This window comes from Salmo salar, chromosome ssa26 (genome assembly GCF_905237065.1).
Source record: "Salmo salar chromosome ssa26, Ssal_v3.1, whole genome shotgun sequence".
In the NCBI taxonomy this organism is placed as follows: Eukaryota; Metazoa; Chordata; class Actinopteri; order Salmoniformes; family Salmonidae; genus Salmo; species Salmo salar.
In genome coordinates, this window is record NC_059467.1 from 28370001 (window position 1) to 28387243 (window position 17243).

Consider the following 17243-nt stretch of genomic DNA (forward strand, 5'->3'; position numbering starts at 1 on the left):
CGTCATACCGCTCAGGAAGGAGACGCGTTCTGTCTCCTAGCGATGAATGTACTTTGGTGCGAAAAGTGCAAATCAATCCCAGAACAACAGCAAACGACCCTGTGAAGATGCTGGAGGAAACGGGTACAAAAGTATCTATATCCACAGTAAAACGAGCCCTATATCGACATAACCTGAAAGGCCACTCAGCAAGGAAGAAGCCACTGCTCCAAAACCGCCATTAAAAAGCCAGACTACGGTTTGCAACTGCACATGGGGACAAAGATCGTACTTTTTGGAGAAATGTCCTCTCGTCTGATGAAACTGAATTAGAACTGTTTGGCCATAATGACCATCGTTATGTTTGGAGGAAAAAGGGGGAGGCTTGCAAGCCGAAGAACACCATCCCAACCGTGAAGCATGGGGGTGGCAGCATCATGTTGTGGGGGTGTTTTGCTGCAGGAGGGACTGGTGCACTTCACAAAATAGATGGCATCATGAGCGAGGAAAATTATGTGGATATATTGAAGCAACATCTCAAGACATCAGCCTAGGAAGTTAAAGCTTGGTCACAAATGGGTCTTCCAAATGGTCAATGACCCCAAGCATACTTCCAAAGTTGTGGCAAAATGGCTTAAGGACAACAAAGTCAAGGTATTGGAGTGGCCATCACAAAGCCCTGACCTCAATCCTATAGAACATTTGTGGGCAGAATTGAAAAAGTGTGTGCGAGCAAGGGGGCCTACAAACCTGACTCAGTTACACCAGCTCTGTCAGCAGGAATGGGCCAAAATTCACCCAACTTATTGTGGGAAGCTTGTGGAAGGCTACCTGAAGCGTTTGACCCAAGTTAAACAATTTAAAGGCAATGCTACCAAATACTAATTGAGTGTATGTAAACTTCTGACCCACTGGGAATGTGATGAAAGAAATAAAAGCTGAAATAAATCATTCTCTCTACTATTATTCTGACATTTCATATTCTTAAATAAAGTGGTGATCCTAACTGACCTAAGACATGGAATTTTTACTAGGATTAAATGTCAGGAATTGTGAAAAACTGTGTTTAAATGTATTTGGCTAAGGTGTATGTAAAACTTACGACTGTATATACTGTATACCTGCCAGCACCTGCAACAAGACAGACAGCTGTGCAGTGTAGGGTTTTTGCACAAGGGGACGGGTATATCCGTGTTGTTCCACAATGTTGTTATACTGGACTGTGTGTTTGCAGAATACTCCATGCAGGACCAGAGGCTGCAGAAGCACAGTTTTACCCCCAGAGGCAGCAGCAGTGACAAGTCCTCCTCTGGCCAAAGCAAACCAAAGAGCAAAGGTACTGCTGTTGGCTTCAAGTGCATGTACTAACTAACACTATAACACTTTAACATGATGTTAGTGTACTGATGTGATTTTGTCTGATGGTTCTGTCATTGGGAAATAATATCAATAAGGCATGATGACTGAATTTTGGAAAATTGAAGTATTGCCAGATTCCATTTGTGTGAATGGTCAATTTGGATTCCAGGGCTGATGTGAATGGTGTGGAGTGGTGAGAGTTACCGAACCATTGTGTTCCTTGCATGGCTACTGACCTGCTCAGTGTGCTGACGATCTGCCTCCCGTTCCCTCTCTCTATGCCTTTCTCTCTCCCTCCTCTCCTCACCTATCCCGCTGTCATCAAAGAACACCTCATAATAATGGCTGCAATGGAGCGAATTTAATGGTATGAAAAACATGGTTTTCATGGGTGTCGTGTCTTAGGTCTTCAGTTTTAATGATGCCAATTTATCAAATAACACTAATTATTATTACGCGATTTAAACTGATTAATCATGTAACTGCAATTAACTAGGAAGTCGGGGCACCAAGGAAAATATTCAGATTACAAAATTATAATTTTCCTAATCTAACTTTCAGATATTTTAATATCTGATCAATTAGTCTTCGAATTAATGAATTATTATTTACCTCACGTTAGTCTCATTCCAAACGTCGTAAATTGTTGATTATCTGCACCAACCCAGTCTTCACTATGAGTCATCCATACATCAATTGTCTTAAAATCATTTATTTACTAACTAGGTAATTCACAGAAATGCATAACAAACAGTAGATATGTTTACAAGGAAATGATAGGAGAATGTGCCCTAGTGGGCTAAACCGGCATGGCGGCTTGTTAGACAAAAGGGGAGTGGGGGGGTCATCTGAGGAGACACTACAGAGTTGAATATTATAACAATTGAAATGCTAATCCTTTGCACATGAACGCTCACTCATTCGGGAGCAATTGCAATCAATATATATATTTATGCTCAGCGTGTCGTCGGGATCTCTGTTGAAAAGTTAGTTTCTGTTGGAGAGTCTGTCCGCCCTCTCTCTCCCTCTCTGTCGTGGTTAGAATGGATAGTTCAGAATAACGTTCATGTCGTTATAGAATAGCGGTTTCGGCGGTTGTCGGTCTTTGCGCTCAGTGATACCGAATTCCTAGCTGCAGACTAGTAATTAATATCAAAGACTTGTTCTTATTCTGTCGGTATCGATAGTCTAAGAGTTTAACCACGTGGTATGGTTAAAAGTTCATCAAGAGAAATGCATGGTCTCAAACCTTGGCCCTCTCGTTATCGAGGTAAGCTGGTCTGGTGATAGAAAACCTAGGTGGTGGTTTTATTCGGAAGAGCAGAAAAAGGGCCTGTCCCATGACACCAGATCATAACTGTGCTCATGGGAGGTCCTCTGATTTAGTTAAACTCCAAAGGGAATTGGAGTTCCCTTCATTAAACAGTCCAAAATCACATTACACAATTTCACAAACAGTTTCATCCTTATTCATTAATTTTATACAACCATTAGATGTAAGTCTCATACCTGAGACTCTTCTATAAACATGGTTATGGTAAGGTGGTGGTGTTGTCTCTCATGAGTTTCACAAAATTGTACCAAACGGATCAGTTCATAGCTGGATTCTTCACCGATCTTTTATACCTTCTCCAGAACATAAATGTCGTTCGGTTCTCCAGTTCTGTGAGGTGGAAGAAATTCCTTTGTCTTCTCTATGACAACTCACTCTCTCTCTCTATACTGTGGCCATGAGGAGAGGGTCTCCTCATAGGAATTTACGACCTCTCTTACGAGCCTGGTGAGAGGGGGATGGTGCTCGCAGTACCCAAAGAGGGCAACGTCATGACATGGGTTTGATACCATTCCATTTACTCCATTCCAGCCATTATTATGAGCCATTCTCCCCCCAGCAAGCTCCACTGCATCAAACGCATACCTGCTTCTTTTCTGTTTCTCTGTTGACTTGTGTTATCTCCAGGCTTAGGTCTTCAGTGTGGGAGTAGAAGCAAGTCAGAGTTGTATTATACTTTAAATGGCAGCTCTGTTGACCACCCAGTCCAGGCAAAATCCAAAAGCACATGGTACATTGATGAAGGTAAAGCCCCAGCAAGATACAGTACTGAGACTCCCATCTGTCTTGATAGCAGGGTCCTGTTAATGCATGGTTGTTCTACAGTATTCATTTACCAATCAGTGAACAAATAAAGAATGCGTTTGATCTTTAACTTAATTATTGTTTTGGTAGATAACATTATTTTTATTTTACCGTGATTTGATTAAAAAAGCTTGCTATCAAGACTAGGGCTGTGACGATACCAGTATCAAGATATTTTTTCCAGTGCAAAAATAAAATCATGAAGCAGATCAAACTCTTTTGGTCCTTTTTAAAATACCTGCTTCATGTAAAATAGTGTGTTCTATAGCTTGGAAAATAAATACATGTGACTGGATGACAACACAACGGGGGTTGTTTTCCTAAAGAAGTTAAATCCGTTTTGTTTCCTTGCCACTATACTAACGAGTATCGCGATACTGGTATTGTCCCAGCCCTGATCAAGACCCTTCACTGAGAGTCCTCTATCTATTCATTCCCATTAACTGTGAGGTCCACCTGCATGGTGCAATTGCTGTGGCATGGTCTTCCTCAAATCACAAAGGCTTTTAATAATGCTTTAATAACATTTCTTGCAGTTATTCGCTCTCAGAATAATTAAATTAGGTAAAGTACTGTACTTTATTCTTGATGGTTTCCCGTAAGCATTAGTGAAAGCCTTCAGTACTGGGTTTAAGTGAGGATATGGATATGTTTCATGGGGGATGGTGTGGGGTAGTTTAGGTAGGTAGCCTACATGGGGTCAAAGATAATTTTCCTTACAGCATGGTGGTGATGAATGGATAATTACACAAGTGAAACCAAGGGATTGAAAGTCATTGAGTCATGTAAAGCCTGTGTGTAAAGTTATGGAGCTGTCAGTGGACTCTAGGGTGAGGAAGACCCAGTGGAGATGACTCCTATGTCGCAGGAATGAGAGATCCTGTCACAGCTGTTCTCTCTGTTCTGTTTCATCACCTCTGTTTTGTTTTTCATCACTGTCTTCTCCCCATATGTTCAGGTCCATCATATTCATATTTGATGGTGTATTGTATTTTCCATTGGTGACGTGATGATCTTGTGACTCACCCATCTCTTCTGGATTATTCTGTGGCTGTCTCCATGTGGAGGCATTTAGATTTTCTCAACACTCTCACAGTGACACAAATATTTACATTTTTCAACTCCCATGGGAGGTAAATTAAAACGTCCTTGTGTCACACAAGGTACATTTTGTGGTTATGTTTACACTGAATGTAAAAATGTGTATACACTTTGTAGTGAAAGTGTTTATAAGCCAACGTTACATTTGGTTTGCTAAAGCTGATATGAAGCTGTGACACCACCTGCACACTCCCTATTCACAACATTGGCAAAAAAGCCTAATTAATATCTAATGAGTCCACAATGCTAGAAGCTCTCTGTCAGTGTAATATCTGCTGCAGTGAAAATTGATTGTCTGTTGTTTTCCTCTGCAGTCGGGGAAGACCCTGCCAAGTCCCTCACAGACACGCCCCCTGACTTCAATGAAACCACACCTCCTACCAGGGCCCCGCCCTCTGCTTCCTTGTCCAATGACAACAAGTTCCACTCCCTGCCCTTCAGCCTGAGCCGTAAGACGGGGCCCAATGGCAGCATGAGCCATGGACCCCTCTCCCTCTCCGTGCAGTCAGTGATGGGAGAGCAGATGCAGATGCAGATGCCAGAGCCCCCGTCGCCCACCCCTCCCTCCCCGCGGCCCCCCTCACCCCCCAGCTCTCGCGGGGGTGGGGGTGTGCCTGGTCTGGAGGTGGGGTCCCTAGTGGAGGTGAAGGAGAACCCGCCCCTGTGTGGGGTCATCCGCTGGGTGGGGCTGCCTCCGGGACTACCAGAGCCACTGGCTGGCCTGGAGCTGGTGAGAGATCATTACACTGACAGGAAGGATTGTCTCTTTGTAGCCTCTGAGACCTGGCTGTTTTGTCTTGTGTTTTTCCCAATAACATTGTCACAGCAAGTGAACTAAGGATTTAAGGAAAACTTCAGAGAAACCAACATTTTGTTAATTGAATGGTAGAATCATCCAAATCCAGTATCATTACTAGCTATATGTTTGGTGTAATAGCATACAGCTAACTGCACTCATAACATCATGATGGCCTTGTCTGGTTCTGCTCTCTCAGGAGGAAGAGTGTGTTGGCTGTACAGACGGCACCTTTCAAGGTACCCGCTACTTCAGCTGCGCGCCCAAGAAGGCCCTGTTTGTGAAGCTGAAATGCTGCCGGCCTGACTCCCGTTTCCCCTCCCTACACCACTCCTCCAACCCCATAGAGAGATGCAACTCTATCGGTGAGTCACTGGTATCACCTGTCAGTCCTGCGCTGAATTACAAATTGACCCCTAGGTACTCCCTAGGATTGGACGGGTAAAGGCAATACAGGGACATTTCCACCCAGCTAAGCAGTCCTGCCCAGGATTGTCAACTTAAACTTCACTGTTTGTGTCTGTCCAGCTTTCGGGGGTTATCTGAGTGAGGTGGTGCATGAGAACACTCCTCCACGCACTGAGAATGATGGTCTGGACATCATGGTGGGCAAGAAGAAAGGTATCCAGGGTCACTACAACTCTTGCTACCTGGACTCCACACTCTTCTGGTGAGGACATTAGAGAGAGAGCTCTGAATTTTCGCTTCTTCCTTGCATATATTATAGAGCTCTTAACCTCCTCATTCCTATGTCACTGTAGATTTTTATTTTTATTTTTTTATTTTTTGTGTGTCTCTCAACAGGGAATCATGGTTTTTCTTTCCCTCTTTTCCTGTCTTTAGCCTGTTTTCCTTCAGCTCAGTCCTGGACACGGTTCTGCTGAGGCCGAGGTCCAAGACTGATGTAGAGTATTACCGAGAGACACAGGAGCTGCTACGCACAGAGATAGTCAACCCCCTGCGAATGTAAGTAGGAAACTGCTCATTGTGTTTTGTTCAGACGCATTCGTTCAATATAATGTCATGTGGCAAACCAATGCTTAACATGTCATTTATAAGCACTTTCATTTGTTTTCTAGACACAGCCAAGTATCATAACTGTGAGATCCTCTGATTCTATTTTATTTGTCTTGTAGACATGGCTATGTGTGTGCCACTAAAGTGATGAAGCTCAGAAGGATACTGGAGAAGGTAGAAGCTGCCTCAGGGTTCACATCTGAAGAAAAAGGTGTCTAATGCCTTTATCAAAATATTAACGTTTTGGGGTTTTGTTATTAATGTCAAACTTATTCTAAATGTTTTAAGCGTGTTATAAACTTAATGGTCACCTCACAGATCCTGAGGAGTTCCTCAATATTCTGTTCCATCACATATTGAGGGTGGACCCCTTACTCAAGCTGAGGTCAGTCTACATTAAACATATCCTCTTGTTATTACTTATCTAAACTATTTCTGCTAATAGTATACACATTTAATAATATTTAGACATGCATCTAAGCTGAGCTGAAATTAGTATGATTTCCAGTGTATTACACATGATATCCTGTTTGTGTCTGTCGTGTCTAGGTCGGCAGGTCAGAAGGTTCAGGACTGCTACTTCTACCAGATCTTCATGGATAAGAAGGACAAAGTGGGTGTGCCAACCAGCCAGCAGCTCATAGAGTGGTCCTTCATCAACAGTGACCTCAAGTTTGCTGAGGTGACCTGTCTGTATGTCTGGCTGGCTGTCTGTCAGTGGTTGGGTTGCTCAGAGGTGAATGATTTGCTGATTGCAATCAAGAAGCAATTCATTCTAGGAGCATGAAGGGAGAGTCAACTTGACTATCAATTCTAATGATTAGCTGAGTTAATCAATGACAGGCTGAGCTACTATGGGAAATTGGCAGGATCCGTAGCTTGTAGAATACACATACAGTTCTCTTTTGTGGAATTTAAGTGGGATGTTGTTTGCTCTGCTGTCACCAATCAAGTGCTTTATTTTCAGGATTTGTTTGTTATATAATGGCTGTTCCTCAGTAAGGTAAGATGGTGCTGACAGATATGGCAGCTCTGCTTCTAGGTCCAAAGCAACTTTGCAGTATTTCGTTTTTTTGTGTGTTATTTCTTACATTATTAGCCCATCTTTTTGGGGGTGTTATTACATACAGCTGTAAGAACTTTTGGATATCAGAGCGGTGGTAACTCGCCAGGAATACGACTTTCTCGAATTGGATTCTTTGTTCGTACCCTCCAGGGCAATTGAACTTATTCCAGAGCCTGCTCCAAAACACTGCCGGCGGAGAAGAGATATTTAGAGTGGAATTCTAGTCTGACTCTGGAGGCGTGCACACCATCCACCGCTTATATTACTCGCTAATGTTTAGTCTCTGGACAATAAAGTAGACGAGCTCAGAGCGAGGATCTCCTTCCAGAGAGACATCAGGGATTGTAACATACTTTGTTTCACAGAAACATGGCTCTCTCGGGATATACTGACCCTGTCCGTACAGCCAGTTGAGTTCTCAATACATTGCGCAGACAGGAATAAAGAACTCTCCGGGAAGAAGAAAGGCAGGGGTGTATGTTTCATGATTAACTACTCATGGTGTGACTGTGATAACATACAGAAACTCAAGTCCTTTTGTTCACCCGACCTAAAATACCCCACAATCAAATGCCGACTATTACCTCCCATGAGAATTATCTTCGGTTATAGTCACAGCCGTGTATATTCCCTCTCAAGCCGATACCACGGCGGCTCTCAAAGAACTACACTAGACTTTATGCAAACTGGAAACCACATATTCTGAGGCCGAATTTATTGTAGCTGGGGATTTTAACAAAGCATATTTGAGGAAAACGCTATCGAAGTTTTACCAACTGTAGTACTCGCTCTAGAAAAACATTGGACTACTGCTACTCAACTTTTCGAAATGCCTACAAGGCCCTCACCCACCCTCCCGTCTACAGACAATCACGGACTACAAAGGGAACACTGTCTTGCTTGAAGATGTCCACCATTGTTCCTGTACCCAAGAAAGCAAAGGTAACTGATCTAAATGACTATCGCCCCGTAGCGCTCACCTCTGTCGTCATGTGGTGCTTTGAGAGACTAGTCAAGGATCATATCACCTCTACCTTACCTGACACCCTAGACCCACTTCAATTTGCTTACCGCCCCAATAGATCCACAGACAATGCAATCGCCATCGCACTGCACACTGCCCCATCCCATCTGGAAAAGAGGAATACCCATGTAAGAATGCTGTTCATTGACTATAGCTCAGCATTCAACACCATAGTGCCCTTCAAGCTCATCATTAAGCTCGGGGCCCTGGGTCTCAACCCCGCCCTGTGCAACTGGGTTCTGGACTTCCTGATGGGCTGCCCCCAGGTGGTGAAGGTAGGAAACAACACCTCCACTTTGCTTATCCTCAACACTGGGGCCCCACAAGGGTGCCTGCTCAGCCCCTTCCTGTACTCCTGTTCATCCATGACTGCATGGCCACACACGCTTCCAACTCAATCATCAAGTTTGCAGACGACACAACAGTGGTAGGCCTGATTACCATCAATGACGAGACAGCCTACGGGGAGGAGGTGAGGGTCCTGGGAGAGTGGTGCCAGGAAAATAAATTCTCACTCAACGTCAACAAAACAAAAGTGCTGATTATGAACTTCAGGAAACAGCAGAGGGAGCACGTCCCCTATCCACATTGTCGGTACCGCAGTGGAGAAGGTGGAAAGCCTCCCTTCGGTGTACACATCACTGAAGATCTGAAATGGTCCACCGACAGACAGTGTGGTGAAGAAGGCGCAACAGCGCCTCTTCAACCTCAGGAGGCTGAAGAAATTTGGCTTGGCCCCTAAAACCCAAACAAACTTTCAGATGCACGATTGCGAGCATCCTGTCGGGCTGTATCACCGCCTGGTACGGCAACTCCCAACACATCACCGAGGGCAAACTACCTGCACTCCAGGACACCTACAGCCCCCGATGTCACAGGAAGGCCAAAAAGATCATCGACATCAACCACCACTTCACCCCGCTATCATCCGGAAGGCGAGGTCAGTACAGGTGCATTAACGCTGAGACCGAGAGACTGAAAACAGCCTATCTCAAGGCCATCAGACTTATAAATAGACATCACTAGCCGTCTTCCACCCGGTTACGCAACCCTGCACCTTAGAGGCTCCCGAGTGGCGCAGCGGTCTAAGGCACTGCATCTCAGTGCTAGAGGCGTCACTACAGACCCTGGTTCGATTCCAGGCTGTATCACAACCGGCCAGGATTGGGAGTCCCATAGGGCGGCGCACAATTGGCCCAGCGTCGTCCAGGTTAGGGTTTGGCAGGGGTAGGCCGTCATTGTAAATAAGAATTTCTTCTTAACTGATTTGCCTAGTTAAATAAAGGTTAACTAAATACAAATAAAAGAGGCTGCTGCCTTATATACATACTGTAGACTTGTAATCACTGGCCACTTTAATAATGGAACACTAGTCAATTTAATAATGTTTACATACTACTTTACTCATCTCATATGTATATACTGTATTCTATTCTACATTATTTTAGTCAATGCCACTCCGACATTGCTCAATCTAATATTTATATATTTCTTAATTCCATTCTTTTACTTTTGGACTTGTGTGAATTGTTAGATACTACTGCACTGTTGGCGCTAGGAACACAAGCATTTCGCTACACCCGCAATAACATCTGCTAAATATGTGTATGTGACCAATAAAATTTGATGTGGTGACTTCATGCGTCTTCTCTCTGTTCAGGCTCCTTCCTGCCTTATCATCCAGATGCCTCGCTTTGGGAAGGACTTCAAGATGTTCAACAAGATCTTCCCCTCACTGGAGTTAGACATCACAGACTTACTTGAAGACAGTGCGTAAAAAGTTATTTTATTTGAATGTGGTTGTAGTTGGATTATCATTATTGAATGTGGTAACTTTTTCCAAACCATACTGTTCTCCATCGACATATGGTTCTGTGTTGGTGTGTATAGTCAATTCTCAACCCGGTGCTTCTCTCTCAGCTCCCAGGGAGTGTCGAATCTGCGGGGGTCTGGCTCTGTATGAATGCAGGGAGTGCTACGAGGACGGTGACATCACTGCCGGGAAGATAAAACAGTTCTGTGAAAAGTGCAATACACAGGTAACAGACAGAGGGTGCCATTTCACCAACATAGAAGCTAAGGGGATCTCATCACGGACTTGCAGTAGTTGTAAAGCAGTGTAGTTCCAGTACAATCCACTTGGGGGCGACAAGTCCTAAGGAATGACTGAGTTTCTTGTAACTTTCTAAGTTGTATTTTATACTGTGTGGTTTGAGCCCTCAATGCTGATTGGCTGATACCTGTGGTATAAGGTCTGATATACCACGGCTATGACAAAACATGCATTTTTACTTCTCTAATTACGTTGGTAATCAGTTTAGAATAGCAATAAGGCACCTCGGGGGTTTGTGGTATATGACCAATATACCACGGCTAAGGGCTGTATCCAGGCACTCCTCGTTGTGTCGTGCTTAAGAACAGCCATTAGCCGTGGTATATTGGCTATATACCATACCCCCTCGTGCCTTATTGCTTAAATAACTTATAGCTGAAGACAAAATATTTACCTTGAACTTTATTTTTGCCAAACTCTGTGAATATGTATGTATGTATGTATGTATGTATGTATGTATGTATGTATGTATGTATGTATATATATATATATGTATGTATGTGTATATATATATATATATATACATATGTATATGTGTGTGTATATATGTGTATATGTGTGTGTGTTATATGTATATGTGTATACGTGTATATATATATATATATGTATATGTGTGTGTGTATGTATGTATGTATATATATATATATATATATGTGTATATGTGTGTATGTATGTATGTATGTATGTATATATGTATGTGTATATATATATATATATATATATATATGTGTATGTGTGTGTGTGTGTGTGTAATTGATTTTTTTTTAAACTAATTAATTATGAAACTTGTCATTCTTCAGTTTATTCTTTACACTGTAGTTGCCATCGATCTGTGAGAACTGTTATTAGACCGATTTATAACTAGTGCATAGAAATACTTACAAAATCCCCAAGAAATAGGTAAATACTTATTTCCAACCATTATGTGTCATACGTGTATGTGTTCCCTCAGGTTCACCTCCACCCGAGGAGGAAGGCCCATCGCCACGGCAAGTTGTCCGTCCCCAAGGAACTGCAGGAGGGTGTGTGGCGGCAGGGTAGCTTCCCTCGCCAGCGGATGGAGCTGTTCGCTGTGCTCTGCATCGAGACCAGTCACTACGTGGCCTTCGTCAAGTACGGCCACCAAGACTCTGCATGGCTCTTCTTCGACAGTATGGCCGACCGCGACGGTATGGGGAGAAAAATCTTCTTCAGGAGTTATTGGATAACTGTGTTTTTTGTTGTTGTGGGGGAAGCAGTATTTTGAATCATTTACAAAGATATTATGAACTGTCAAACCAGCTATTTTTCTGATATTGTCTCATTGTTCATAATTATGAATAGATATTCAGCTCAATAGTAAATATTTTGGATTCATTCACACACAGAAATGATATTACATAGAAATATAACTAGAACACTTGCCATTGCTTTAATACCACAGATGTGAGTGCTCTGTCTGTTTGTTGTTCCACAGGAGGGCAGAATGGCTTCAACATCCCCCAGGTGTCTCCATGTCCGGAGGTGGGGGCCTATCTGAAGATGACCCCTGAGGAGCTCCATGCCCTGGACCCCAAGAGCATCCAGGGCCAGGCTCGCCGTCTGCTGTGTGACGCCTACATGTGCATGTACCAGAGCCCCACCATGAGCCTGTACAAGTAGAGCCCCTGGGGCAGGGGACTCCCAGACAGATCGACAGACAGACAGACGGGAGAGCTGCAGTCCAGAGCTCCAGAGCTCTCTCCCTGTGTCCCCACCTCCTCCTCAATGCCTGCCCTTGTCTCCTCAGTCTACTCTGCCCAAAGTGAAGAGACTATAAAAGAAAAAAGCTTATTTGCACTGTGCATTTGTTGAAGTGTTGTTCTTCTTGTTTTCCCTCTGTGGTGAACAACAAAACAAGCTGATCTTGACGTCAGTAGCTTCCCTGTGCCTCGTAGCTGAGTGGTGGGGGACGGCGGTCGATGGAGACACGAGAAGCCCGCTGAATATTATTCTCTTCCTGTGGAGAGGAAGAGGAGAGAGAGAGGGGGGGGGGGGGGACGGCATGCTCTCCTCAGCTGACCAAACATGCGAAACAAAAACAAGCCGTGTTAATGGAAGGACAGAGGCCACCTCATTTACCTAAAGCAGGGGGAGTCCTGCTTTTCTTAATCAGTGTAAGAGATGGGAGCGCTCCATAATTCAACTCATAGTGGAAATAATGCCATATTCAAAACCCTCAACCAACTATGTATACTGTTTAAACAGCTTGTCTTAAGACATCATTAGTTAGTACCATGATCCATTATGTCAGATGTGTACCACCACCAACAGTATATTTATGTCAACCGAATATAGCATTAGGATCAACCAGAATACTTTGGGTGGCATATTTCCCAAAATATACCTTGTAGATTTCATGAAAGTGTGTGTGTGTGTTCCAAATGGATATATGTTAAAGGCGGCTGTATGACAGTTCTACATGCAGTCAGAGGACAGGTCAGGTACTCTAAAGCCTGGCAGGTGTTTTTGAATTAACAGTTTGTGGAAATATTCAACTGAAATTTAAAGTTTTTTTCTTTTTCTTTTTTGTAAGTCTCAAGGCATTGTGTGTCAGCAAACTAAATTATTTTCTATCTAAACTTTTAACTGCACTCAAGACATAGCAAACCCCTGCTTGGCATTTGTCATACTCAATACTTATCTATCTGATGAGACAAACAGTATATGCCTTTTGTCTTTTTCATACATTTGTGACAGTCAACTCCCCAACCGTGGATCAAAATCAAGTAACTTAAAATACAGTATATACCTAATTATATTTTAATCTCAATATATTTACATTCTCGTATTTTCTTTTTTTGAAGGAAATGTAAAAAATATATTAAATATAATCTTTCTGGTACTCCTCCCATCTCTCACCAGATATTGAAGTGAGTTCTTGTGATTCATGCTGTCCCATTAATACTACTGAATGTTACCACCAGTGGCATGCTGGGTAGTGTAGTTTAATGTCACAATGAAGGCCTGATTGGGAGGTTCAATGCTGGTTTCCAGATGACTACAACCTCCACAAAGCCCCATTGTGATTGTTTTCCCAGGGACCCTCAAAGGGGACATTATTACTGTGTGTGCTTGTTTCTGCACTGCTGAAGTTTAATGCTCGTCACAGACAGACAGGAGGACTTTCTTTACTCCACTGGAGCCTGTGAGTCTCTGATATGGATATGAACATTGACTTGTGCATCTATCTGTAAAGTATATAATGGATGGAAATTAATGTCCGTGCTGTTCTCGTAAATGTTAACTAAATTAAAACCCCTGTTTTGAAAGGTATGAAAAGTGTTTATTTGTGTGTTGGAGATGTTTTGCCATGTGCCTGGCAGTTTGCTTTGTTTGGCGTGTCTGAGTATGAGTGCATTGGGGTACGCTTGTCGTGTAGCTTAATGACAACTCTGGTGTGTGTCCGTGTCCTCACCTGTCACAGAGGTGCAGGTCTCATTAGCATGGTGTCTCTGCAGGGGCTCAGCACAGCAGGGATTCTGCTCTGGTCGATGCGTTTGTCAGAGAGACGGGCTGCAGATGGGACTAACCTCCCCGTGGGCAGAGACACAGCAGCTGGACACTGGTCCGACAGGGAGCTCGAGGCCCAGACAGCACATTAACACAAGGTTCTATTTTCTTCTCTTTATCACCTCAAACTACAGTCTACTGGAAAAGGCAGAAATACTTCACATTTTTTAAACCTATCTCTGATCAATCATTGTTAAAATAATGAAAAGGGTTTGCTTTTTGAGTTACTCATAACTCACTGAGCACAGACATCAATTCAATGTTTATTCCACGTGGCTCAATGTCATTTTATTGAAATGTCGTGGAAACAACGTTGATTCAACCAGTGTGTGCCCAGCGGGTGCATGGCTACATTTCCAGCTTAGTGAGTGACTTGCAGTGCCTGTCTGAGGGCTGCAGAATTTCAAGCTCTTGAGAAAAGTCTCTCATCTATGTTTAAGCAGTTGTTGACAATGTGTGAGCAAGTGGGTTTATGCTTTTAGTCATAGGAGTATTACAATATGGGCCCCTGTTTAGGCCTCTTTAAAACAACAGTCAATCATCTGCTGTCCAGGAAATAAATACAAATTGGGTGCAATATTCTTAACAATAAAGAATGACAGATCAGTTTTAAGATGGCAGTTTGTTTGACCACTTGTGTGACTGGCTTTTTATTGTTATTATCCCCGTGGCCTATATGTTGGGATTAAGTTCCATATACCCTATGACCCAATTCCCCAGACACTTAGCAACAAATAGATAAATCAACCTATATTATATATACATTTCCCCCACAGGAACCATCTTACACACCTTACACCCATTTAGTTTTTAGTCAAACTTGAAACCAGCTTAGCAAGCTGACTTCAGAAGTGCCAGATAAGTATTTGTCAACACAACAGCTGGCGCCACAATACCCTCTTGTATCTTAATGCCACAGCATATGCCAGCCGCTCGTAGCGTGTGATAATTTAGCCGGGACTGGTACTTCAGGAGCAGATGGGCTCAAGTATTGTTATTCTCACTCCAGCTCAGAGGCCCTGGGGGAGAATGCTAAATAAAATCAAAGCAGATGGACCTTTCTGGGCTGTGTTTATGATAAACAGCCAATGGCCCTCCAACACCGCTGGTTTGGGGCTGCTGGGAAAGGGGCAGGGTCTACCACCTATAGTCTCCACTGGACAGGAGCAAGTATTACACTGATAGATTGGGCCTCTGGAAAGACCTAGAACTTACTTTGCCTGGAAAACACACAGAATATTGCTTTAACTACTGTGCTGTTTTAGTGAAGTGAAACAAAGTTATTTTCATTGTGGATCCAAGACTGTATTCTTCTCCAACCCCTGTCTACTTATGGTACAGTCACACACAACAGAAGCCCAGACAGACACTCTCAGGATCACTTTCTCACTTTTATTTTGGTGTTGTGTTTGAAGTATTATTTTTTTTTGTCTGAATTTCCTGTTCTTTCTCACTCATAATAGTCAGTCCCGAGTTAAAATATGGGACTATTTTGTTCTTTTTATTTTTTTATTTTTTTTATACTTTCCCAAGATTGGCTGATGTTGTTCTTGGTATTCTCCCATCTACTCCATGCACGGGACCTTGAAAAAGACATGGGCGGTATGGTTTTTATTGTAAACAGCCTCCCATCACATCAGGTAGTGATTCTGCTGCCTGTCTACTATACTTAGGAATGCAGAATGGTTGGTTCACACTCAGCATTGCACTTGAAATCCAGTCTCATTCCCATGGGAAAGAAAGCCAGTAAACAAAGAAATCCTATCAGAGCCTGGAGAGAGAAGGTAAATGTTAAAGCCCATTCAGACAACTGGAAAACAGTGATTTCCGACACTAAAGATGAAAAGGGAGCTGAGAGAGAACAATTTCAAGCCAATCAGTCCTAACTCAATATACCACTTAGGTGCTGTTTTAACTCTATTGTGATAAGGGGTTTTATTTAGTGGCTTTAAAGGTCACAGTCTGATGAAGTCAAAGCAGTGCAATCAAACTAATGTTTAGAACTGAAAGTATTAGCTCTGCAGTTCTTCAATCACTTTGAGACCTTTTAAATATCTGTGTTGTAAGATTGTTTCCATTAATTCGCAATCCTGTTCAAATGGCCAGCTGCAGAAGTTATTTTTCATACTTAAATTAAATTACATGTTTTTGACACAGAGAAACTACTCAAATCAAATGTATTTATATAGCCCTTCTTAGATCAGCTGATATCTCAAAGTGCTGTACAGAAACCCAACCTAAAACCCCAAACAGCAAGCAATGCAGGTGTAGAAGCACGGTGGCTAGGAAAAACTCCCTAGAAAGGCCAAAACCTAGGAAGAAGCCTAGAGAGGAACCAGGCTATGAGGGGTGGCCAGTCCTCTTCTGGCTGTCCCGGGTGGAGATTATAACAGAACATGGCCAAGATGTTCAAATGTTCATAAATGACCAGCATGGTCAAATAATAATAATCACAGTAGTTGTCAAGGGTGCAACAGGTCAGCACCTCTACGGCTCCTGCTGTCTCCAGATAGTTGAAAACAGCAGGTCTGGGACAGGTAGCACGTCCGGTGAACAGGTCAGGGTTCCATAGCCACAGGCAGAACAGTTGAAACTGAGGCAGCAGCACGGCCAGGTGGACTGGGGACAGCAAGGAGTCATCATGCCAGGTAGTCCTGAGGCATGGTCCTAGGGCTCAGGTCCTCCGAGAGAGAGAATTAGAGAGAGCATACTTAAATTCACACAGGACACCGGATAAGACAAGAGAAATACTCCAGATATAACAGACTGACCCTAGCCCACCGATACATAAACTATTGCAGCATAAATACTGAAGGCTGAGACAGGAGGGGTCAGGAGACACTGTGACACCATCCAATGATACCCCCGGACAGGGCCAAACAGGCAGGATATAACCCCACCCACTTTGCCAAAGCACAGGCCCCACACCACTAGAGGGATATCTTCAACCACCAACTTACCATCCTGAGACAAGTCCGAGTATAGCCCACAAAGATCTCCGCCACGGCACAACCCAAGGGGGGGCGCCAACCCAGACAGGAAGACCACATCAGTGACTCAACCCACTCAAGTGACGCACCCCTCCTAGGGACGGCATGGAAGAGCACCAGTAAGCCAGTG

General features: G+C 43.3%; 1 protein-coding gene across 6 annotated transcripts in view; it reads left to right on the forward strand.

The window, feature by feature from the left end:
• Nucleotides 1-13886, forward strand: part of LOC100380700 (ubiquitin carboxyl-terminal hydrolase CYLD) — a 34046-nt gene extending 20160 nt beyond the window's left edge. The window contains exons 7-19 of one of the 6 annotated variants that reach the window (XM_045708122.1): nt 1214-1315; nt 3299-3415; nt 4891-5306; nt 5572-5737; nt 5901-6042; nt 6177-6338; nt 6509-6600; nt 6708-6774; nt 6939-7002; nt 10140-10248; nt 10400-10518; nt 11545-11761; nt 12049-13886. In XM_045708122.1, the coding sequence (XP_045564078.1) occupies nt 1214-1315; nt 3299-3415; nt 4891-5306; nt 5572-5737; nt 5901-6042; nt 6177-6338; nt 6509-6600; nt 6708-6774; nt 6939-7002; nt 10140-10248; nt 10400-10518; nt 11545-11761; nt 12049-12233 (1958 nt within the window). In that variant the 3' untranslated portion in view covers nt 12234-13886. Of the gene's footprint in view, nt 1-1213; nt 1316-3298; nt 3416-4890; nt 5307-5571; nt 5738-5900; nt 6043-6176; nt 6339-6508; nt 6601-6707; nt 6775-6938; nt 7072-10139; nt 10249-10399; nt 10519-11544; nt 11762-12048 lie in introns of all 6 variants that reach the window. The other 5 variants (XM_045708121.1, XM_014176106.2, XM_045708123.1 and 2 more) reach the window with 5 other exon arrangements.
• Nucleotides 13887-17243: the final 3357 nt, after the last annotated feature.